A 20,002-nucleotide genomic window follows, 5' to 3' on the forward strand; every position below is an offset into this window, starting at 1 on the left:
AATATACCCATATTTGTTGATAAAGATATCATACATACCGCATTTTCGATCGTTTCCGATCGCACCTCATCATATATCGATCACTTTATATTAACACACTTTTTTTTTCAATTTCGACTGACGAGGCACTTCCGTCATTTCTTTGTGGCCAGAACTATACTCTAACGTCACCAGTGTGAAGCGCCTACTTTACGTTTCCATATCAACGTGCGCATCCATAAGAAAATAATTGACCATATATGAGTAACAATATTACTGCATATATCTGACGATAGAGTGTTATAGATCACTGGGCTATAGACTTAGTGTATAGATCTATATGCATAGCATATAGATCAGTTGCATAGAGCAACGGTATCATTGACATTATGTGTAATAATAGGTAACGCGACGCGCACACGGATGGGTATGAATGTAGCGAACCAATCGGTTTCCATGTGACGCAGTATATGAATCAGTAACAATGGTGTGTGTTACGTCACAAGAATTTCATCACGCATTTTCGCGCGCGTATTTCGTATCTTTTAAATGATGATTGGTCTTATATACATGTATATCGCACATCACGTAGCAGTAAAACACTATTATATACACCAACGATGCTGTTGACTTCCTTGAAACAACCGGTCATCTTCAGAGGATGAACAATTCCAATCATAGCGTCTTGAGCTATCTAAAATGGATGCTTCAGTAAGTATAACGATTAAGAAATAATAGTCTACTCTAACTTTGGCTGAAATATCTTTGAGATGGTCAGTCGGGTGAGATATACTACGCAAAGTTATCCCTCCTTTTTCGAGTGGCCTGTGGTCTCGAAGCATCGTCCCGTGCAGTTGATTTTCCTTGTTAAAACTGACCTTCACAGCTATGTGAGTTAGGCCTATATCGGACAGTAAATGTCAGATAGCTGAGAATTCCTGAAAGTGTGTTTCATGAAACCAAATTAGAGTTCACATAATGAAAAAAAAAAAAATACCGCGGTTTCAATGACAGAGAGCTTACGGTAGGCTTAGCACTATATATACTTACAAAGGGAAATTCGTTTATAACGTAACGTAAACTATTATATATTCAAGATAAAATCCAATGACCGGAACTAGCTTATGTCGTTCACGATGACTAAGTAATTTTATGACCCAATAATAATAGGAAGCAAAACAACTAACCATAAAGATATATGACAAAAACGTGACATGAAAATACGGTATCTAGCTTCAAACCGGCACGTAAGTTCAGTCGTATTTGTGACTTTGAATGGTAAATCGTAACTATATATCTATCTATCTATCTGTCTGTCTGTCTGTCCGTCCGTCCGTCCGTCCGTCCGTCCGTCCGTCTGTCTGTCTATCTATCTATCTATCTATCTATCTATCTGTCTATCTTTATTATGTGTTGGTGTGTGTGTCTTTTTCTGGCGGAATCTGGTCAAACCATCGATGCAATCAAATAGTTGACGTCTATGAACTAAATCACAGAGCAAAATCAGAGAGATCGTTATCACCGCTATCCATATGAAGAACGTTAATTCCCTTAGTATCGCGAATTTACCGTACGTACCATTAATATATACCAATTTACACCAGCATGTTAGATTATAGCTTTTCCTATTTGGGGGCGGGGGGGGGGGATGTTTATAGGGAATCCTGTGAAATTAAAGGGGTTAGAACTTCTGAGCATGAATGAAATTTGGCACCACCATGCCATAGTATACTAAATTAAGACCTGCCGGGGTGGTACTTAATCCATATAATATTGCAATTGATAAAACAATGACAAATTTATGATGCGAGTAATTCATTGAAGTCTAGACATATCGTCGCCATTACAGATACATCATAATTGTCTTAGGCCTAATCACTAACAATAAACACACACCCACACACACACAAATAAGAAAAGAAAATGTTACTTCATTATTTAGAATGAAACCTGATCGCATAGAAGAGCTATAACGATACACAATTGTTGAGAGATTTTATCATCGCATATATCATCTAATCTTGGTCCAATTAACTAAAACAAAAATTCTTTAAATAACACGAGATGCGTATTTTGGCATTTCGTGGCATTTACACTAGAGCACATCCAAGCAAACAAGTAGCTCATGTAATCCTTCATTTCAACTACATTTATATGTAGCACGGTTTCCTCTACAAAAGGCCAAAACGTGACGGTTTCGTTCATGTTTGTCCGGTTTTTTTATTTTATTTATTACTATATTATATATATTGTGTTTTAGTGTTATTATATTTAAACCAAACGCTCCGTGGGCTTATTAAACCAACATTTTTTTTTAAAGAGTAACCGTTATGTTTCACTTAGCCACTATTTCTCATCGATTTTGCAACTAAAAGATACTTGAATTGCGATGAAGTTTTTTTTTTCATTTTGAACGACATGAAAAAAAAGAAAAACTCAAGCGTGCTGATATTTGTTTGTGCCCACCACATGAATATTAATTGCTTTTGCTATGAGACCGTCGCGCAAAAAAAAAAACAGATGTAGTACCAATTAATACAACTAATCACGGCAATAAACAAAAGAAAAAATACACTATTGCTAACATTGTGTATACTCAGAGCGTGACAATATGACAGAGTGACTAAAACCGGGGTGGGGGTGGGGAGGGGGTACCCCGGAATCGTAACCATGTGACGGTGATAGTTTGACCGCAGCAGTGTGACTTTAAAAGCTTGACAGCAACGGAAGGCATGTAACAACACTACTATATAGCAGTTTCAACCTCTGAGACTGCGGGAGTGTTAACAGGGACCGCGAAGAGGATTCATTGGGGATGAAGGGGGGTGGGGTGGTAGGGGATATGCAAGAGAAGAAAGGGAAAAGATGGGCACGTCAATTGACAATAAAGGAACACTTTTCACAGGAATTTCAGTCAGAATTGAGGAGCACATGTCCCCAACTCCCCCCACCCGTTCATACCCCTCACTTTCCTCCTAGTTCTGCCTGTTATCAACAAATGGTAATTTTTCAGTTTTCCAAAGAATGTTGCCTACTTTTTTCAAACGAGAAATAACAGTCTTTAATATTTCATTATTATTATTTTTCTAAACAAAACAAGGGGCACTTTGATTTATGAAAAAGGTAAATATAGTTAAATTTTGGAAAGGGATGTTTTGCACAAAATATGGGGGGGGGGGGACCATGCATGCGCTTCCCGTGGTTCCGCCGCCTCTGACTGTGTCAACGTGACTGTAACATCGAGACCAATTCGAGAAAAACATTATAGCACTATACAGCAGCAACATGCTGACGTTTGCATATGTATCCTTAAACCTATATAATCTCTTACTGAACTATATGTATATATCATACACCCTCCAAATATGTTGAAAGAAACAAAAAGCGAGGAAAAACAAATTGAAGATCAAAGTACTAAATCCGATCGGTAACTAAGACAATAAAGGACATATAGTCTGCCGTAAGACAAAGAAACATCGCCTTTTTGACTTTGCAGTTACGATAACACGAAATTAAAAAAAAAAACGGCTAGCCAAAGAGCAATAAAAATTGTCAACAAAGCATTGAACAACCGTATACTGAACAGCGAGTACTTGAGTTCTTGAGAAATTTTTCACATCTGAGTTCGTGTGTGGGTAAAATACACATATTATATATACTTGGTACATATATGCATGGGAATATCTTCAAACATTCGTTGAAAGACAGGACGGTATTATCTTGGGTGACGGGGAGGGGGGGGGGGTTGGACCTATAGCTTCGAAGGCCACTGGGACACGTGACTTTTATTTGAACTAGCAAACCTCTTCTTGAATTAACTCCAAAAGGTCTGGATCGATAATGGATCAGACTGGGACAAATGACTTTGATTCCAGGGGGCAAACCTCATCTTGGATGACTGTGAAGATGGAGTTTACACATCACATGAAATCTAAGGGGATGACTTAATGAGTTGTGTGCAAAACGTGATATTGTAGCCAATCTGATTGATAAGCCTTCGTTGTTTAAAGGTTATGAATCCTTAAAATAGAAAAAAAGGTTCTTGAATGTAACATGAAATACTTAAACTATTTTTCGATATATATATATATATATATTTATGTTTCTGATACAAGTCAATTTTTAATTGTTACCTGAATTTTAATTAACACTAGTGTTTCACTTTTCTTCCTTCGTTAAATCACGTGACCAAATCTCCATTCGAAATAATCAAGTTTTTTTTCTTATTATTTGATAGATATTCTTCTTTTATTACTTTGTATATGTTTTCCTCTGTTACTGTAATGCCGTTCGAATTAGCTTGTAAATGACGTAAATAACGATTGTAGGAAGTTTGTTGTTGTCCAAGTTATTCAGACTCCATTGCATGTAAGTGTTGGTTATATAGGCTGGAAAAATCAATGCACAAATATTGCTTACTTTGGAAGAATAATTTCACTACGTGGCAGATTTGGTGGGAAAAAATGCAGTAGTTTATAATACGAAAGCTCAATACGTTGCTTTAAAGTTGTGAGACGTATTTAGGCCAACATATCACAATGTACCATATAAAAGTACGACTAACTACATGTGCTGACAAATGTGAATGTTGCACGGGTGGTTATTAATCAAAATCAAGTCATTAATGAATCGAATAAAATGCAAGTGATACAAAGCTGTTATACAAGTGTACAAGTGAATATATATATATATATATATATATATATATATATATATATATATATATATATATATATATATATAAGCGAATCCCGGTGGAGGCTGAAAGTTTTTTCACTGTTCTTGATTTCCAACTCATTACGATTTTCATTTATATATATATATATATATATATATATATATATATATAAATATATATATATAAATATATATAAATATATATATAAATATATATATACACATATATATATATATATATATATATATATATATATATATATATATATATATATATATATATATATATATATATATATATATATATATGTATATATATATATATATCCAAATTTCCATATTAAAAGTCGAAGTTACGACTTTTGAAGATTTTTATTTCATTTAACCATGTCCCTGATGAACCAATATACCGTGTGTAAGAATGCTATGAGATTAAATCATCACACGTTCTGTGCTCTTTTCCAATTTGTTTATAATTTCCCTATCAGCTTTCCGGTTGTTCGTTGACTCATATATGAGATGCTATCATTATTAAGATATCAGGTGCATATCAACATTAAAACACCTGTATATCTCGTGTAACGTTGGGGCAGTTTGTCTGCTCTAACGTCATATCAGGGAGTTGTTATGGAACAACTCCCTGGTAAATATACAGGCTTTCGCATCTAGTGTCCTGTTCGTATTTGCATAGGAAGAACTAACGTATATTAAAAGTGGAACGCCTTGAACCGTATTTGACTCGCGCAGCAGGTGCATGATAAACAGAGACATTTGTTAATGGCAAAGAAGGAAGTGTTATGAGTCGGCGAGAATTTTTATAGAACATCAAAATAAAATGAGACGCTATTAACACGATGGTGACAGACACTATAATTTCAGAGTCTTCTTTTGACTGCAACGGAATACCACTTGTATTATTACGGAAAAGACACGCAAAAGAAGGGGAATAAATACTCCGAACAACTTGATCCACTCTCAACCCCACCCCCCCCCCCCCTTACATCGAGAATGAGACCGTTTGATCATGACGATGTCACGCCAAGTGAGATATCACGAGTCCCGGCAGCGTTTTTTTTTTCCCCAGGACGAACGTGGGTTTCAGATTTTTCAGGAATTTACAAATTCGTTTGAAATCAGAGTTAGGGTTTAGAAAATGGGTTAGGGATCCAGTTTCTGTGAAAATGAAGGATTGTCGTTCATAATCTGGGGTCAAGACTATAGGAAAAAAGATTCAGAACATGTTTTTTGAAAAAGCGTCACATGTTTGGAATCCAGGGATTTGATTGGCCGATGCCCACGTTCGTCCTGGGAAAAAAATATACGCCTCCCGGCAAATGGCAGAAATCCTACACGTGATCTCGGTTTAAGGTTGATGAGCGATCTACTGTGTTGAGTACCTGGGCTGACAAAGTACAGATACTAACTCAAATATAACTATAAATATTAGCCCAAAAACAAGAAAAATATTCCCCCTCCCCCCCCCAAAAAAAAGAAGAAGAAGAAGAATAAAAAAAGACGTATTGCTTGATGGTTTGATATAGGACCGGGGAACGCAGTGAACGCTGCTTTGCGCAATCACGGTCACCATGGAAACTGGAGAACACGAATACTGTTATGAACACCATGTAAATATCTATTCCTAAATATCAAAGAGAAGTGGAAAGCTGTGTTATAATGTTAAGACTTTGAGACCATTTTGTCATATTTAGCAATTATTGTTTTTGAACTATGCATAAGTCATTTGGTGGTCAATGTAGAGCTTGTCTGACTACTCCATTAACGAGAGATGTATGCAAATGAAGTTAAGGTAATACGCTAAAATTTGTTTATGTAAACACGTGATGTTAACGTTATATATAGTTTGTATATATACTAAAACAATCTATTATTACTCTTGTTTTCATCAGAAGGTTGTACTTTAACAGTTGTAACCAGCACAATTTTCTTCATCCAGTCGTGAACTTGAGGTAACTAGTGGGTAGACGAAGCTACGTTTCGGTCCGAAATATTCTCCTCTGGCCAGATGGATTACAAAGAGCAGACCACAAATCGCACCAGGTTTGTGTTAAAGGGTGTGAAGACTCGCGCAAAAAGAAACGTCTCATGCCGGTAATCTGACCTAGTTTCGAATGAGGTGTCACAGAAGTGTTAGACACCACCATCGATCCCAGAAAATACGCACACAGCTTGCTACCTTTGGTAATTAGACACTAGGGTACAGCCAGTACATACAGCTGCGGTCAATACCCACATCACATTGATACAGCGATGGACATCTCAGGTCCAGCTAAAGATTACAAGGTATCACGTTTCATTACTGTCTGCATTTTGTAGAGACAAGCAAAAAAATTCACTTGCAAGCAACGGAAAGTTAACTTTTTCAGAGCGCGGCACGCGGTTTGGGGCGAGTCTTCAATGCAAAGCAAACTCAAAACCCAACCACCAACATTGGCATATGTGATATGGATAGCTGTCATGAACCACTTCCACCGAACAGCTAAAGAAAACTTCGTATTCCACTTAGGAGATATCACTGCAGATTTAATGTTTCTTCACCACATGCAGCAAAGCCGAAGACTTGAGCTATATAGTCTATATGACATCATCGACACACATGCGCATTAACTTCTTTCTTCTGTTTTCCTTTGTATATATTACAATGTTCGCTTCTTGGCCTTTTGGCTAAGATCATGTTTAGCATCTGCTCCCTGTCGATGGGAATGGTGATGCACACCCGACGATGATCACACAGTCACAGTCCCGATGCAAGGGGACTGGGATTGAGAGCGGATCAGTCGTTCGGTAGATTGGTTTTCGTGCCCAGGTTCTTTCCTGGGTGACTTTTCTTAACAAGTATTGCAATGTTTACTATTGACAACGGAGATGGATTTATTTCTCTCGAAAACATTGGAGCCCTTAACACGACCTTATAAATGCCATATAAACGAAGCAAGTTTTTTTCCTCGGCTGGTTCGGTTAGTTTGTTTATCACAAAGATCTATCACATAAGATTAACATGATAATTGGGTTTGTGTCTCCTAGCGTACCAAATACGGCACTGTACGAAATTAAGTTTTTTTTAGCTTATATATATATATATATAAATATATATATATATATATATATATATATATATATATATATATATATATATATATATATATACTGTTAAGCGTATACAACTTCATATACTGTTAATTATGGCAGACAACTCCACCTTTATAACCATGGATATATAAAGCTTTTCTTTCTCTTTGTCGATTTTGTCTTTGACTGAGCAGAATTATACGGATTAAATCCTCGAGATTTCGTCGTCAGATCAGAATTGTGAAAAAGATGTCGATCACGAAGTAGACAAAATTGAGGCAAAAACAGAAGAGATTGTCAAGGGCAACAGGAAAAGCGCCGTGAGACATAAGTTAGATGAGAACGGTAAACATCCCATCTCGACGAATCAAAGAGAACTGGTATCGCATCTCAGTCATCTCCCAACTGCACAAGAAGAGGCAAGCCCACTCAATGTAAAAGTTGACGAGGGTCAATCAAAAAAGTAACAATTCAATTAAAAATGATGCTATCAACTACAGCAAAGACGAAATTTCAATGCCAATGATAGCGTGCGACCTAAAATGATCGTAAAACGTTATGAAGATAATGTCGCTCCTAGAAGAATAAATTCAGCTTCTCTTGATGAATGCGTCATGACCTCGGATGGAGTTCAAACTCGGTTCTCACATCCAAGTGTGTTTGAAAATCGCTTGAAATTATATCACGGAGAAAAATTAGAACCTCGGGAAAATGGTGTTGATAGTCTATGGGAAGAAGAAAACGAAAACTTTCACACTCAGGTTAACAAGTTAAGAAATGAAAGAAAGTTACAAAGTGATTCCACGACACACGACGACGCATGGGTGAACCTATTTGAGAACAAATGCCAGACACTGAGAACTAATTTAGCCGAGACTCTCGGTAGCAAATCTACCAAAAACTCCAGAGCGATGAAGGCAAGAGTCTCCGTGCTTGAAGAGACAAATTTGGCCCCACCTAAGTTTTGTATCAGCCCTCTGAATTCCTCAAGAATAGATTTCGTTCCGATCCTATCGAACAAACCGAGCGGTTATTTTGTCGCCCTTGAAAGATATAGTGATTGGTTCTTCGAATGGACTCCTCCGGAACAAATTGAAACCAAACTGAATTTGATTACACCAAAGAAGAACGAAGTCGTTCTTGCCTGGCTTACATCAATCAATTTCAGACTGAAATTTAGGCCACTTCCCTTCAAGCTAACTAAGCAAACATCGGTTCGAGACGTATCTGTTCAGACCAATTGCACATTACTTGCAGGATTTGGGCCTAAACGGAATAAATATGCACGTCTGAAAGATTGGTTGCGAAAACGGTTCAAATCAAAATCCCACCTGCCCAAAGTCCAGGAAGATTGTAAGAAGAATACTAGAGCAAACAACGAAACCACGTTTTTGGATGAGAAACCTAATCAAAGGAGCAGAGATGCATGTTTACCCGCCAACTGTATAGAGAGCTCATCCAATCATGATAGAGCACTACTGCAGTATGGTGGTATCCCTGAGAACAGTAGAGTTACAGACTGCTTCTGTTGGAAAGGACAACATCTTCGATCAAGCAATATTAAGAAGATTGCAACAGTTGGCACCTCGCCACGCAAGCCGTTATGTGTTTCAATAATACCCGCGTTATCTTCTTCATCACCGAGACGCAATGATGATGATGAAATGTCAAGAGGAATCGACAGCGAGGATACATCGTCAGAGTATCAGCTTAATAATGGAACCGATAGACGACAACACGACCAACAATCTCAAGAGAGGTCGTGCGTTATCAAAGGGACGTTACTAGCGAATGGAGTAAGCAACGACATGGATGGACCAATAAAGTACCAGGAGGTGGAGGGTGTAAGAAACAAGTTGGAACGTCGAGGAGAGGATGGGAAGGTTGAAGACACCTCTATGCAAATATATCAGAGCCAGGGTGAGGATGCCGTCCATGTGGAAATCAACAAAACACCAGCTGAGATAGAGGAAACGATTTCAAGGCTCGATGAAGTCAGGAGAAAATTCCTAGATCTGGCTTCTGACTTGAGATTGAAAGCACTCAACGCTACCGACGAAATGTCACGTGCGAACGAAACCACCAATGAAAGGGTAATGTTAAAAATAAAAAAATGAGTCGCATCATTCCGTAGAAACCGCGGGACATCATGAGTAGCTCCATTATTACCAACTGAAATTTCGTTTTTAACAATACGGTGAAAATCGGCGCCACACGTTTGAGTGGCACAAATCCTCCCATCATCTACACACTATCATGAAACATTAACCTAAGTGGAAAAGAATTATAGTAAATCACACAATTATGGAACTGAGATTAGACGACAGATACAAATTACCTAAGGAATAGCAATGTCAGCGGTTCATTGAACCTGGGCCCTACTCAAAGTCAAGGGACCTCCAACTTTGGTTGCTTCCGAAATTGTGCGCCAACGAATCACAGCTGCCAGTCATATGGCTCATATATATAGATGAAGTGAAAGGGCCGAAATGTGCCAGCTCTCACACTGGATCCGGGGCCCTTGAAAAACTCCATAGCAACGCGACGGAGAGATAGGCCTACATAGCCCTATTTTGCTTTATGTAGGCTGGACTGACCAAACCTTTAAATTGTTAGGTTTAAATTACTATCCATAGCCTACATGATTGGCTCTTTATGAACGGGGAGTCGGAAATAAGTTACTGCGTATAAAGTGTGTTCCCTGAACGGAACTTTGCACAATATGTATGAGTGAAAGTGGCACACATTGAAGTAATTTGTTCAGTAATGCGAAAGAAGATCCGCTGTAAATATAGTCTCAATTTTGAAGAGATTCAGAAAGCACTCTTAAGTTGACAGTACATCCATAATCCACAATAAATTAAACGTCATTCTAAAATTTCCCCTTTTCCTTATTTACGAAGATGAATCGATCCCGCATTACTCAGAATCTATTTTCGAGATCACGGTCAAGTAACAAAGTCTTTCCCGCGGTGATGCCAGCTACTCAAAGGAATCATGTGACCAGAGAGCGTGCCTTGATAGACAGGAAACACGAAGTCATAAATCAAGAGGATTTACAAGGGTTGTCGGGTAAGTTCGAGTGATGCCGGAAATCCAGGCATAATACAATCATCAAATCGTGCATTAGGAAATTAGTAATATTTACCCTTAACCCTACTGCAGTTGTTAAAACCAAATTATAAAAGGGTGCTATGCAAAATACAACGTTAAGTTCTTATTCACTAACATTGTCCTGCAGAAAACATTCCTTTATTGCCTTGAAACATTCAAAGCCCTTCCCAAATTGCTCCTTAGCAACAAGATTTTGTTGACATCAGGCACACTTGAATAGAGATGCATTAATATCGACAGAGTATAGACTAAGTATGTGTCACTTCGATGCAAACATCAACACGTGTAGCCTACCATTCTTTATTGGTAGTAGTAGACTAGCCTATATCGCCTATTTAAGTAATATTCTGTTTTATGGACGAAAGGTCAGGCTATGCACTTTATTAGATGACATTTGAAGGTGGCGGGTTCTGGGTGGGGATGGGGACGGGGAAAGGATTAGAAAAATTCCTCCTCATCAAAACTGGTTCCTATTCAACCTTAAATGTATACTTGCATATAGTAAAATAATAGTAAAATAAATATCATGAGTTCACATTAACAATCATAGATTCTATTAAAATGATCCATGTTGGATAAATTGTGTTTGCCCGGTGTTCCCCTTCATTAGTAATGTTTGCTATCAAAAAAGATACTAAAATTATGCCAAATATATGCACATTACCAATAATAAATTCTGGTCAAAATATCCATGTATATCAAGTGTGTTAATTGGGGTTTCCCCCCCCCCCCCCCCATCAGCTTTATCTCCTATCCAACACTATATGACTTTTTCTTTGGAGTCTCTTTAAAGATAGAAGAAATGTTGTCGAAATGATGTCGAGTTCAAATAAACTTTCATAAGTGCAAGACGTGAACATATCCATGTGGTGGGTGTTCCCTGATTGATATGTATAAGACTTTATCAGTATATATGCAAGCTGATTTCAGAAGACTATGAATCCTTGCATTATATATTATTCCGAAATGTCATCTACTATGTTAATTATAACACGATTTAAGCCAACTATAAGCTCTTATTCCATTGACTCACGATAAGAAACAAACTATAATACAACAGAAAAAAAAAACTTCACAAAATCCAGATATCTGTATGTATGGACTTTGAAGGGATCTTCGCATGCAATCGGTATGGCTCTGACCCGCTTTTTTATATCTCTTTAGTGTTTTATTAATTTAAAGGAATTTTCCACAAGAAAACCGTTTCAAAAGTTTTAAAAATGCAAAGAGTGATAATTCGCAAGTCGTGGTAACATGGCGCTTACACAATGTACCACCCAACCGTTTGGAGCGGCTTGCGATGTGAAACCTCTCTTACGTAATACGTGTGAACCTGAATCAATGCATGATAAGAACGCGGCAGGCTGTACTTAATTAGCGGCATCGATATGCGTACTTCATTTTTTCTTTCATTTTCTCCTTTCGTACATAATAGTTTCATATTTAGGTCGTGTACAATAGATGCCAAATTGTGCATGGACTCGAGTCCTAATTTAAGTAGTATATCGCTAATTATTACAACACCAACAAGCGGTTGGCATTTGTCATTCAACTGAAAACTTTGAATCAATAGTGTATATTCCGCTGTTGATATGACCTTGTTTTGTTTCTAAAGTCGGGTTTCATAAGTAAAGTAACATGGCTTGCATGACTGTGTATAGGGTATGAAGTAGGGCTGCAATTGACAATCGTACGCTTCAATTGAGGTTTCAAGTGCCTCGAGGGAATTTACTGTTGGACAGTTTTGTTAAAGAGATATACTGATTAAGTTGATGCTGGAGGGTTTTTTTTTTTTGCATATATGGGTCATAATCATATCCTCATAGCATTTTGTATGGTGAAGAAATTCTTGTTTTAATTTTTAATTTTTGTGGTATTTTGTGAATGTATCTGGCAACATCAGAGTGAATGATGTTATCACAGTAAATTCAGTTGTAAATGCTTTTGCTTTATAATATTTGATTCACTTACGGACTTGGGGGGGGGGGGGTCTTATGTTTATCTAAGGTGGCTTATATGCAAAATCTTTGGCAACGCTTTGAACTGAGTACACATGTTTTACAAATTATTTAGGGATGTTTTTTTTTTCAAGGAGGGGGGGTGGCATGGCACCCCCGGACGCGAATACTTTTTCCAAATAGGTTTGCAATTATATGTAAATAGTCGCTCATAATTGGTCGGAAAAGTTACATCATCACCATAGAAACCTTCACTTCGATGTTACCAAAATGTCTGCATCCATTCGTTCATGCTTCTTTGCCTTTTCTTAACTTTTTCTAGGATTTATCGAAGATTTGCTTGAAAGGCAACGTAACCTTCAACGAAGCGTCGAGGTCAAAGCATTGTGGGAAGGTCAGGAAGAGTTTAACAGAAGAGGGCACAATCCGGTTACTAAACACGACCCCTCCCATAAAATGGAACGATCTGTGCGTGAAGCTTATCGAAGACAGTACGCGCACCATAATCACCTAAGTGTAATACGCAATGGTCTACAACAAACGGACCCGCGGAGTGGCTGCGTTGGTTGTCAGCTGTTAGTGTCGTCACAAATTTATGGTAATAGGAATGTACGTGTCTGAATACCGATTTAACCAATATGAATATATCATTATAATTTAAAATTGCTACGAAATGAAGCAATTTGGCTCGTTTTTGTGTGCAGTGTTCTATATCTGTCTGTAGTAAAGGATACAGACGTTGCCAGATGTTAAATATATTTTTTCCTTAAAACAATGAGATGTCAAACTATGCATGATTTCCGCACGATGTATACATTTTCCTCTTAATTCTTTAACTACCTAATGTTCATATTTTTTATTGGTCATGAAACAGAAAAAGCTTGACATGCTTCTACATGAATTTAGGACAATTTAGCCAAGGAACTTACTTCTTTCGGTTTTAATGGAACGTCATTTGCTACTGACTTATTGAATAAAACTGCCTTATAGGCCCATAATTGTATACGTCTTTCAAGCTAAAAAAACTAAGTAACATGATGTGAATTTTTTTCGATGCTCAGCAAACCTGTAAGTTCACATAACATTGTTGCCTACATTCCGGTCGGTTTATATGATTTTTCACAATTCACACATTAATGTAATAAATGATAAACTGGAAATACACGAAAAGGCAAAAAATGCCGACTTCCATGTAGCTCCGAAAGTATAGCTGTTGCGAAATGCAGGGCGAAACATTGCAACGTTACACAGTTATGAATACGGTTGACTCGGGATTGAGATATGATTCATATATATAACGATGAATTTAGGCACAACAAACATTTTGATAATGTTGTAGACACTGCAAAGTAACTGTCCAGGTCGTATTTCTATTTACACATTAAATGTTTGAGATATGACCCTGTAAAAATCTGAGCCGATTCATCAAGGAAAGTGGCTGGTCTACATAGTTTAACACATAGACCATTTAGGTCCGGTCGTCCGATTAAACACAAAATTCAATAGGATTCATGGCATAAGACTATTATGACCTCAAATAAAATGTTTACATTACAAAGTGGTCAAGGCCAAAGGGAAGTGAATGCCGTCCAATTTTTTCTATGTTGTTCATATGAAGTTAACAAAACATGTTTTTGATGAGTTAGGCTATTAGAACTAAGAATTGCACTTTAAGCCATCCGAAGTCATCATCAATTTTAGCCTTGCAGGATCATCCCAGGAGGTATAGCAGAGATACAGAAACGCTTTATCAGCTCTCAACGTTTTCTTTGACTATGACAAATCATGACCGAAATTCTAAGGCCATCGTTTGTATAATTATACACAAATTGCGCAATAATATATTGAACGCGCGCGGTAGGTTTGTGTATCCGAGACGGCGCGCGTATACGCTGATGAACAATAGAGAATGCGTGTGAACGGCAAGGTATATATCACTTCGCCGGATGAGCTTAGAGCATGATAAAGGCCTGGCTAAGAGAAACCATGAAAGCGGAGAACTAAATATAGGTAAATGTCCAGGGGAGGATTGGAAACTAAATCAGTAATCTTGATCAGTAATCCAATCGGTCATAAAGTATATTGTTACATAGACGGTGTATTATATATTTGTATTATATCATGGTATATGTTGATATTTTTCTCTCTTCATATTGTGTTACCATATTATAGCGTATACTTGGTGAATCTGGTGGTAAAATGCACGAAATATTGTAGACAAAATAATGTCATTATTTGCAATATTTCATATACAATAGAGAGCATACACCTTATATCTTTTTTTGAGGTCAATACACGACAAGACGTACAAGGTGTAATGAAAGCAAAAACAAAAATAACGAAAGCAAAATATAGGTATTAATAAAATATCAAGGTAATACCACAGCAATTCTAAATATAAAGATGTTTTTTACGAAACTTATCAAAGGGTAAATGAGTTTAAACACAATCAACTTTTTTCTTTTATTATAATCTGTACAAACGGAAAAGGGAAATAACATTTAGGAAACTAAAATGTTCGTAAGCAACTTCTAGATTACATGCTCCCCTAATAAAATGTTGAACAACAACAAAACAAGAAGGAATACCTATTGTTAGACAACACTTCATATTTTATTACAGGTTACTATAAATAGAACAAGGTTGACCCAAGCGGACAATTGAACCAACCTAGGTTATAACCCATAAATATGTTACGTAATTTATGTAAATCTGAAACGGTATAGATCTATATAATCTATATAGGTGTAGGGTTCAGTTGGAGGTTAAAAGGGTGGGGGAGGGGGAGGGGGGAGAAGAGAATGAGTTAGTTCAGCATGGGAAAGGTGACTCGGAAAGCATATATAATGAAAATGACTACCGTTGTGTTTGGTGGTTGCGGACATGAAACGCTATGGTGAAAAGTCGACAATGCATGAGATGGTTTACACAAGCAGTCACCTGAAGATGGATTTACCCTACCCCCTGCCCCCCCCCCCCTCCCCGCCACCAATGTTCACAATCCACAACCTCATACACATACGTACACATTTCGCACCGAAGAAATCGACGTTAACGAGCCGGACATCTACTTTAAATAAAATAAATGAAAACCTGACTGTGTAAATATTCTTCTTTGTCGAGGTTTTGATGTTTACAAGTTGAAATTTCGATATAAAAAAAGTTCGGTCGAAAAAGTAAGGTAAGTGCAAAGTTTCCAAGAAACATTAAATCACGACTCTTGCCCTAGCCAATAGATCAAAATCTTGCGGTAACATCTACGAGTGCTTTTACACTAGAAGCGGATTTGATCTCTTGATGTTATGCATATTAGGAGATCGCATTACCAGTGAAATATAACATGCCTTGATCCGGGCGCATTTACACTTAGGTCGTAGGCAGATCCCCCCTGTGAACCGCGAGTGCTTCTAATGCTAGTTTCAACTTAAAGTAAACTCAAGTGTCAACCTTTCCACTTTCCAAAATTCTCGTTAACGGAGGTATTTCCGAACGACTCATAAGTTGAAGATGATGAACCTGGATAAACCTGTAGCAACCAATTGTATACATAACATCTTTATGTTGCATTGGTTTCCTTCCTCTTTAGAGACGGTTATTATTTTTATTGGCTATTAAAGACCGAGGAAGTTTAACCTCAAATGATGTCATTCATATATGAAAGGTTTATCTTCAAAAGGGACACCTTTCGCTTACTAAGGACTTCAAACGCAAAACTTAACCTATTATATCAGTTCAAGTGTATGTGAAAGTTATATCAACAACAGTGAGTCTGAACAGAATTTTAAAAAAACAAGCACTCTCTTTGGTGTCTTTCTTCTTAGATAGAACGAAAGGAAAATGTTCCCTGGAAGTCGCATACACAAGATATACTGTTATTACAGCACAGTGTATGTAATTATTAATTGACTAAAACAATGTCAAGGTCAACTGCAGTGCTGCCCCCAACTACGCTAGAATGTCACATGATCTGGGTCACTCGGGTCGAACTAAGTTCAACACTTATCATAAGGTGATTCAGAGAAAGAGAGAGAGAGGGGGCCCAGCACCCCTCCCCCCCCCTCCTTCTGAAATTTATTTCTGGTATGAAACATTAAGCTGCAAACATAATTTTGCTCAAAACAGGGCAAAACGTTGCAACATTTATCACGGTTCGCTTGGGGGGGGGGGGGGTATACGTTATAATACGTCACGCCGATGTTGTCTTGTGCACCGCTTTTGCTGTAGAAAGTTCTGTATCTACTATATTATGGGGAGCCTTAATCACCCACCCTCAGAATCAAACCGAGGGGTCACGCCGCCCGCCTCCCCCCACCCCACTGGGCAGACAGAATATTCACGGTACAATCATATGTGTAATATGTATGTGCGGTACAACCTAAACTACCGAAATTTCTTCAGCATTCAAAAGTGGGAAATATTCAACCATTTTGCATCTAATTACCCTCCAGTTTACCAAAATTTCTCAATTCCTCCCTTTAAACCCCACCCTCCTCGACAATATAATATCTTACCCCACCCTACCCCAAGTAATAAACAGTGGTTGCGCAGGTCTCAGGTCTTCTCCTCCGAGAAAACATGAGACCGCCATCGCTCATTATTTTGACCGTCACCATGTTATAGCCGTTTTCCTCGCCTACAAGTTTTCATTACCTAAGTTAGTCACTTCTCAGTGTGTCTGAGAATAATATCACAAGGCAAGACCATCCAGGAGAAACTCGTATACTTTTGCAAAGTTTTTAGCAATTTTAGAATGCTGGAATTTGGGATCAATACTGATGACTACTATACATCGATGTGATATTGTAGAATATAATTTCAGTTAATACGAAAAAAAAGAAAAAAAATGTGACAAAAATTGCCCTCCGACAACGGCCCTATATGAAGAAAAAAAAAATTAATGGAAACATCTAACCATAAATCAACTTCCTTGTCTTAACTCATTCTTATAGACACAGTGACACAGCAAAGTTCAGGCTAAATGGACGGCCGGTAAAGTAGGTAAACTATTTCATGTAATGTGATCTACCTGTCCTGCTTTAACACCAGGCATCTATGAACTTTTGTTTGAACTGTTCTTTTTTCTTCAATTATATGTCCTAATTTTAAGTTCCCCACATACTGCAACAGGATGTGGTGGAGTTTTCCGATCAAGTTGCAATTTCCATGTTCTTTGTATCACTTCCTCATATGGAATTCGAGGTCACCATTATATATATAGGCATTTATAAAATAAATGTGACCATGATACAAAACAATGACGTAATTATAATTTATATGGATTATCATGAAACAGCAAAATTAAGCAGGCAACATAAGCACCGACCCCATTTGTCTAATCAAGCCATAACCTGCTCATTTCCAGAGCATATTTAAAAAACAGAATATTCCGAAAACCGAAATAGCTAACTGTGCTATAGAAGCATTACTATAGCTCTAACATTGTTTTACTTTCTACTGATAGCTAGCTATGCCATAAATTGAGACTTTATATTCCTGCCTTAGGCAATCGTCTACCATAAATATCACTCATGGCAACGGAATATCAAAGAGGGCTGGCTAATAATAATTTATGCATAACCACTAAAGGTATGTGCCAGTTTGATAAAAATACGTATAGGGAACTTGGCAGTCACCCAGAAGATGATCCGAGTTGTTTCCTTGTCTGTAATATCTGTAGATTCATGTCCCAATAACCCCACTCATTAAGGAGGGATAAGGGTCATGTTATTCATTCCATAGACAAGCGATATATTATTTGCTGGCAGAGGGAATGTACTTGTAACACGGGAAGTATCAATTGGAAGGAAAAAAATGAAGAAATTATTAACCATACTATTTAATGTTTATCTCAGCATTTTGTCTCCCTATTATTTATTAATTAATTTTATTAATTACCAATAGATTATTTTTACAATGAACCAGATGGGAGACGCTTTGTGCACTGTTTTTAAAACAGCAAGAGGAAACTTTCATTCCCTTATTTTGGGATTGCCCAGCAGTTTCAAATTTTATCTTAGATGTGGAACAGAGAGTTCTTGGTCAGCAGTTTTCCTTACATAAACAGAAGCTTTTATTCGGTTATAACTAAATTTATACAAAAACACACCTATAATTTTCTCATTTTCAATCTGAACTATTATATATACAGAAAAAAAGAATGGCGGAAAAGTATCCAAATTGCCCTGAATTTTAAATCATTTAAATTTGTTATTACAAGTTGAAAATCGTCTCACCTTAGAAAGCACTAATCATCTGATTAAGTAAGATCACTCGATAACTTTGTAAGAATGCTTTCTGACCAGTAGTTGCTCTAAGCAGCTCACACTAATCGCCTTTCGCTGATTTTAAATCTTATAGTAATTATATCGCTGACAACCGCATTTTACATTCAGTGTATCCTGTACTTTATACCTTTCTTGAGAGTTATACAATAAATGATGGAGAAAAATATATATATATATATATATATATATATATATATATATATATTTATTTGTTATTAATAAATATATAAATTTATTTAGTTAGCTGGATATATATATATATATATATATATTTTTGTGTTTGTATTATTTGTTTGACTTTATTAGTAATGTAATTATAGTAATTTATAGAAGAGAAGTAAGCTACTCGAACTACAAATAATCTATTTATCATGTGCTACCATTTTTCGATGTAGAAACAGAGTTCTCTTTTACTGTGGTATGGAATTAGCTCACTGAGTCTTATTTCAGTGACAGAATTATGGGATGCGAGAGTTTTAAAGGATTATTCCGGTGGCTGAAGATGTTTCCTAAATGAAAAATGCTGGAAAATTTTCTGTATCTTTAGGTCTAGTTCAAATAACATCTTCACAGCAGTTTGTCTGGTGAAGATATGAATTTTTCAAATTTTGTGAAAGAATCTGGCAAAATCAAAGTGAATAATGCTTTAATTTTCTTTTCAATATTTAACTCACTGTTCACAGAGAAATTTTTTTATATTTCTACACAAAATGTTGCATTTTGATTAACTTTTAAAATACAGAGTAACATTGATGGCTACTTAAACGTTCCAAGGGTATCACGTTTCAAGGATGATGATCAACAAAATATTTGGCAATATCTGTCCAGATATCACAGAACACCTATACTGTGCAATTCATTTCATGGAAGAATCCAGGGTCTTTCTTCTGTCAAAATAGCTTT

At 36.9% G+C, this 20,002-nt stretch overlaps 1 protein-coding gene across 5 annotated transcripts; it reads left to right on the forward strand.

Annotated features, from left to right (window-relative positions):
* Nucleotides 1-540: 540 nt before the first annotated feature.
* On the forward strand, nucleotides 541-13,489 carry LOC139958684 (uncharacterized). 5 transcript variants are annotated; one of them, XM_071955949.1, is made up of 6 exons: nucleotides 558-690; nucleotides 1,451-1,549; nucleotides 6,564-6,714; nucleotides 7,938-9,836; nucleotides 10,647-10,815; nucleotides 13,138-13,489. In XM_071955949.1, exons 4-6 carry the CDS (start codon nucleotides 8,286-8,288, stop codon nucleotides 13,434-13,436), a joined length of 2,019 nt encoding a protein of 672 aa, XP_071812050.1. In that variant the 5' UTR covers nucleotides 558-690; nucleotides 1,451-1,549; nucleotides 6,564-6,714; nucleotides 7,938-8,285; the 3' UTR covers nucleotides 13,437-13,489. The 5 variants fall into 5 exon arrangements, with proteins under 5 accessions (XP_071812049.1, XP_071812053.1, XP_071812050.1 ...); XM_071955948.1 differs by lacking the exon at nucleotides 1,451-1,549 and having other exon boundaries at nucleotides 541-690; XM_071955950.1 differs by lacking the exon at nucleotides 1,451-1,549 and having other exon boundaries at nucleotides 6,567-6,714.
* The last annotated feature ends 6,513 nt before the right edge of the window (nucleotides 13,490-20,002 follow it).

The sequence above is a fragment of the Apostichopus japonicus genome, chromosome 18 (genome assembly GCF_037975245.1).
Source record: "Apostichopus japonicus isolate 1M-3 chromosome 18, ASM3797524v1, whole genome shotgun sequence".
Lineage (NCBI taxonomy): Eukaryota > Metazoa > Echinodermata > Holothuroidea > Aspidochirotida > Stichopodidae > Apostichopus > Apostichopus japonicus.